Source organism: Calidris pugnax, unplaced genomic scaffold (assembly GCF_001431845.1).
Source record: "Calidris pugnax isolate Ruff unplaced genomic scaffold, ASM143184v1 scaffold37, whole genome shotgun sequence".
Classification (NCBI taxonomy): domain Eukaryota; kingdom Metazoa; phylum Chordata; class Aves; order Charadriiformes; family Scolopacidae; genus Calidris; species Calidris pugnax.
The window spans coordinates 1,346,956-1,352,018 of record NW_015090816.1 but is presented as its reverse complement, the minus strand read 5'-3'; the positions used below and the strand labels follow the sequence as shown (position 1 = coordinate 1,352,018).

At 47.7% G+C, this 5,063-nt stretch overlaps 2 protein-coding genes and 1 long non-coding RNA gene across 7 annotated transcripts in view; 1 reads left to right on the top strand and 2 right to left on the bottom strand.

Moving 5' to 3' along the window:
* Window positions 1-1,486, top strand: part of LOC106886642 — a 30,146-nt gene extending 28,660 nt beyond the window's left edge. The window contains exon 4 of the long non-coding RNA XR_001411703.1: window positions 1,062-1,486. This is a non-coding gene — a long non-coding RNA (uncharacterized LOC106886642). The remainder of the gene's footprint in view (window positions 1-1,061) is intronic.
* The window catches only part of LIPH (lipase, member H), a 30,524-nt gene extending 28,627 nt beyond the window's left edge, over window positions 1-1,897 (bottom strand). For 3 of the 5 annotated variants that reach the window (XM_014939746.1, XM_014939743.1, XM_014939741.1), the window contains exons 1-2: window positions 1,766-1,897; window positions 406-1,131 (exon numbers count right to left, since the gene is read on the bottom strand). In XM_014939746.1, coding sequence (XP_014795232.1) covers window positions 406-463 — 58 coding nt within the window. In that variant the 5' untranslated portion in view covers window positions 464-1,131; window positions 1,766-1,897. The remainder of the gene's footprint in view (window positions 1-405; window positions 1,132-1,765) is intronic. The other 2 variants (XM_014939744.1, XM_014939745.1) reach the window with 2 other exon arrangements.
* Window positions 1,547-4,774, bottom strand: ANAPC13 (anaphase promoting complex subunit 13). Its single transcript, XM_014939747.1, has 3 exons — window positions 4,577-4,774; window positions 4,192-4,318; window positions 1,547-2,124 (listed from the first exon to the last, which is right to left on the bottom strand). Exons 2-3 carry the CDS (start codon window positions 4,288-4,290, stop codon window positions 1,999-2,001), a joined length of 225 nt encoding a protein of 74 aa, XP_014795233.1. The 5' UTR covers window positions 4,291-4,318; window positions 4,577-4,774; the 3' UTR covers window positions 1,547-1,998.
* Window positions 4,775-5,063: the final 289 nt, after the last annotated feature.

The window sequence follows — 5,063 nt, the reverse complement described above, 5'->3', positions numbered from 1 at the left end:
GGGTGGTGGGGAGTTTGTAAAGGGGTGAGAGAAGGGAGGGGAAGAGAGAACTGGATAGAATTGGCAGGAGAGGAAGTCTGAAATTGGAGCTGGAAGATCTAGGGGCAAAATTGGAAAGATGAGGGTGGTGGGGAGTTTGTAAAGGGGTGAGAAAAGGGAGGAGAGAACAGGCATGGCTGCTGGATAGAATCATGGGATGGTTAGATTTGGAAGGGACCTTAAAGATCATCAAGTTCCAACCCCCCTGCCCTGGGCAGGGACACCTCCCACCAGACCAGGTTGCTCCAAGCCCCCTCCAACCTGCCCTTGAACCCCTCCAGGGATGGGGCAGCCACAGCTTCTCTGGGCAACCTGGGCCAGGCTCTCACCACCCTCACACCAAAGAATTTCTCCCCCAGATCTCACCTAAATCTCCCTTCTTCCATCTTAAAACTTGTGTGGTAGTTTTGCCTGATGTTTTCATAGCAAATTCTTCTAACGTAGTTCAGGGAAGGGGAACATGGGGAGGATCAGACACACCTCATTAAGCACAGGTTGTGCTTCCGCCTCCTCCCGGTGGTGATCCAGTGAGGAGCTGAACTCTTACAGTTCCCAGCTGCATCGCTGTTTCTTTGGTCCATACTGTAGGGATTAAGGTTTTTGACTTTGCTAATTCTTAGGGTTAATCCTTAACTCTGCCTGCTGGCTGCCTGCAGCTCCTTCTTGTTCAGACAAGTGCGTGCTGCTTCTCTGGGGCAGGCAGGGCTTACACCTCATGGTGTAAGCCAGGAACACACAAGGGCTTTTTCACAAGCACCTTGAGCTCTCTGTCCTCCTGCAGCTCAGCAATCATAGTCTCCTTTTGGTAATCACAAAGGCAAAAGTTGGGCTTTTTGTTGTTTTGAAGAGCATAAACATTGAGAAAAGACACCAAAAAAACTTCTGTGGAGTCTGCAAGCTCCAGGAAAGTGCTTCTTCTGATGCACTGGCAAAAGAAAATAATTTGAAACATTGTTTTCCTTCCAGTTCCTTTCTCACCTCTCCCAGTAATCCTAAACTCTGTCAAAATATTTTCTCCTTAGTGAGTTCTGCCAATGGTGCGAAGGAAGCGGTCCAACAGTGAAACATGCAAGATGAACAGAAGGCTTTTACCTATTGCAAAAGACATTTGAGAATCAGAGATAAAATGAGGTAAAGAAATCAAGAGGGCCCTGCCTTTCTCCTCAGCATAAAAAGAAGTAACAATTTATTTTAGCCTGAAGCTAGTTCAGCAGGTGGCCCACGGGGCCTGGCAGGCCCCCTCTAAAAAAAAATTTTGAATAATCACCATTTTAGCATCAATCAGACTGTCTGTTTATAGTACGCGCGGTGGCAAACGTTCCCAGGATGGGTACTGCCAGCGCTGGAAATGCTGTCCACCCCCACCATTCCATCCTGAAAGGAGTTGTTCAAATAATCCCCGATTTACAGATTACTTCCAGCTCTTGAATCCCGTTGACCCATCTTTCCTGCCTGCCCCACACAACCTTCCTCAGCCACACATTAGTTAAAGACTGTAACGACTGAATTGGGGTCATTTGATTTTTATACTCTGAACTCCAGCCACAGGACTACACAGGAAAACTTCTTGGGACTTTGGGGTCAGAAGTGATCCCAGTGCGAGCTCTGAAATCAGTTACAACTTGAGACAGTAAAAAATACTTTTTTTATCACAGGTAGAAAACATTTAAGATCAGAATCAGCACCAACTTAAGAACAATTTAACAGAAGACGTCCAATAATTTACCGTAAGAGAAACATTCTGATATTAGCTCTGAGGTGTCAGCCAGCCATTGTCATTTCACTCTCCTTACAGAAGGATTTTAAACTGTGTTTGCTCACTGAGCAGAACCACTGTTTGAATCCAAGCCTGTTCCAGAGACGTTTCCTCCTTAGAGAAGCCTATGACAGCGATGGTCGGCTGAAGAATATTTTTTATCTTGCATTCATGCACCCACTGCATGAGACCTCACTGATTCACTAGTTGCCCGTGGGCGGAACGTTTTCATGGAGATACTGGAGAGCCAAATCTGTCCACTTCATTTCTTGCTCTTTCACAGACTCGGTTGTGCCACCATTGTCTTGCTCTGGTTCAGGAAGCTCATTCTGAGAACAAAACAGAGGTACAATGCATTCCACGCACAATAGGCTTCCAGAAATGAGCAGGTTGCTAAGACTTCATATGGATAAATACAAAAATCCACAAAGGAGACCAGAGGGTGCATCTGAACAATACATATCATCCATACTGATCCACTTAAAAATATTACTAAGCCCTGTTATGAACAATATTCTTTTCACACGAATATGGTGCTTAATCTGAAAGGTAAATTGGCTTTCCAGGACCCTGGGGCCTTGCTATACACTCATGCAGCGAAGAAGGAGAATATATAGAAAAAGCAGAATAAGTAAATAATAGTACGATGCAATTATTCCATTGCTTGTTTGCAATGTGTTGCTTTTGCTGTTGCCAAGAATACATTTATTATAGCTGTTATTAAGACACCTGGTTCTGTAACATGGTACTTTCCTATGGCAGGTGAGAAATCTTTCCTCCTCCTCGGTGCTGAACTCAGGTGTGGCCATGCTCTGGCAGCAGCAGAAGCCAGAAACCCCCACCGGGTGCAACACAGACTGCTCACCACACAGTGAGGAGGAAGTAGAGTTTAACTGAGATTTCATTTTCTCCTCTTAGATTGTTTGTTCTCTGTGGTGTTGTATCGGTGCAGTCGCACAGTCTGCGTTATTCAGCCAGATACCATTTGGGCAAGAATTCTGAGTTCTAGATCTCTGGAAACCCCAGCATGAGCTAAATCAAGTTTTCCAGTTTTGAAAACAGCGTATGATTTGAGCTCATTTGAGTTCACAGGATCAGGTGCTCAGGACAGGCTCAAATACCACTGCTCTGCCAGTCTGTTTGCTCCTTTCCAGTGCTGCTCAATAAGCCTCCTGTGAATTTGTGCTGGTTTTCCTACTCGATGAGAGCCAGCCCCATCCCTGGGGATCTTTCCATCCACAGCCAGGCCTTTCTGTCTATTGTTAGTTGGTGAGGCTTCCTGCTGTGAGGGTGCCATCTGGATGTGACTGTAAGTAGCTCAAGAGATGGCTGGAAGGAAAGAAACTGTAACGTTTCTTCTTGACTCAGACACAGGGTGAAGGAAAATGTCAGCAAGGAAGTAGTTTGTAACATTTGAGCTGCCTAATAAAGGTTATTCCAAGCAAAGTGGGGCTTGGGCTCTTGTATCAGAGAATCACAGTTCTGTAAGATCGTTCCCTCAAGCCCAAATCTTGGCAGGAAAACTCGTGTGCTGTATATATATATATATATATGGATGGATTTTGGAGGCTCCTTGCCCTCTCTTGAAAAGACAGTGGTGTGAGGGCTAAAGCTTGAGCTGTTACTGGTGATTTGGAAATGTTTCTGTCCTAAAGGAAACTAGCAGCCTATCAGTCCCCACTGCGTTGTCAGTGCCAGCCAGGGTAAAGCTCGGGGAGAACAAGGAAAGGGATAAATCCTCAGATACCTCTCACTTCCCTGGTTGTTTCAAGAAGGCTAAGGAAGGTGTCAGGGTGGGAGATCTGAAGCTTCTTTGGGACTTTGGGGGTGGATGGAGAGATGCTGCCGTGCACTGGACGCAGCGCTACAAGAGTCCCACGGCAGATGCCAGTTTGTACTGCCATCCTTGAACTGGCCAGAGCAACAGTGTATTCGGAAAACACTGATTAGGAAGACATTTGAAAAGAATTCAGCTTCTTTTAAAAGTGGAAATAAAGCGTAAGCAAGGCTGCAACTGTCAGCATGAGGCTGATCCTCTCTGTTCTACAGACAGACTGGGAAGCCACTTCAAACACTAATATCACGAAGGGGAAGCACAGAGAGAGGACGATTGTACCTCTCCCTCATGCCAAACCCAGAATTGTGCGATGGGAAGGGCACTCTAATTCCAAGGAGATTTGGCAACCGGTCAGGGGAAGGGGGGAGAGAAACATCCACCTCCTCATATGCACACAGGAATGGCATATAGGAGAGAAAAAGAGCAAATCAGATCCATCCCGGCAACCTTTTGTACGAATTAGCTGCACCGCAAGCAATAGTGTCGGTGCTGCTTGGTGGAAGGGGCTGCGGTGAACACACCGGCCTTAACTCAGATTGATAAGCAGCAATTCACCTACCAGAGGGATGGCCACATCCTCGTAGGGCAATTTATCTTCCCTCCACGCATCATCGATCAAATCCAGGATCCTGCCATCCCTCTGCACTTCGCTGTCCATCGTCGTAGCGGGCGAGTTACAGCTGAATCTGTGACACAGAGCAGACGCTGTTTCTAAGGTCCGTAGCTGGAGCCTGGACTACAGGCTTGCTCCAGCTTTGATCCAATTCCTATTCAGCTTAAAATTTTATGGAAAAAAAACACCTTGGTTTTCCTAATCCCCTCAAAAAGGGAGATCTACTTCACCTGAAAAGAACGCTGCCAAACTGAACTGCAGAGTGAGGAGTCTATAAACCCAGCCTGTTATGAACAATGATAGAGATGTGTGTGTGTTTGTAGCTACTGACCTTTTGCAGTCCCTTCAGCTGAGCTTGTGGCCCACGGCTGCCCCGTCCCCTCTGACTCTGCACGGAGCCCTGATCTGCTGCCTCCTGCCTGCCAGCCCCTCGCCAGCCTGAGGGAAGAGCCACAACAAAGCGTTTAATGCCACCCGAAACGCTGCCGAAACCCTGAGGCCCAGGAAAACTGGTAAAACACAAGAAAACCTGCCTCCCACCCTCAGCTGCTGCCTCCCTTCCAGGGGCTGCTTCATCAAACCGACTGCCCCCCCCTCCATCTGTCCCCTCAGACCTCACCGCCGTCAACGTGGCCCCTCAGAACTCACCCCCATCAATGTGGCCCCTCAGAGCTCACCCCCCCTTCGATGTGTCCCCTCAGAACTCACCCTCCTTCATGTGGCCCCTCAGAACTCACCCCCCTCGATGTGTCCCCTCAGAACTTGCCCCCCCCATGTGTCCCCTCAGAACTCACCTCCCTTCATGTGGCCCATCAGAA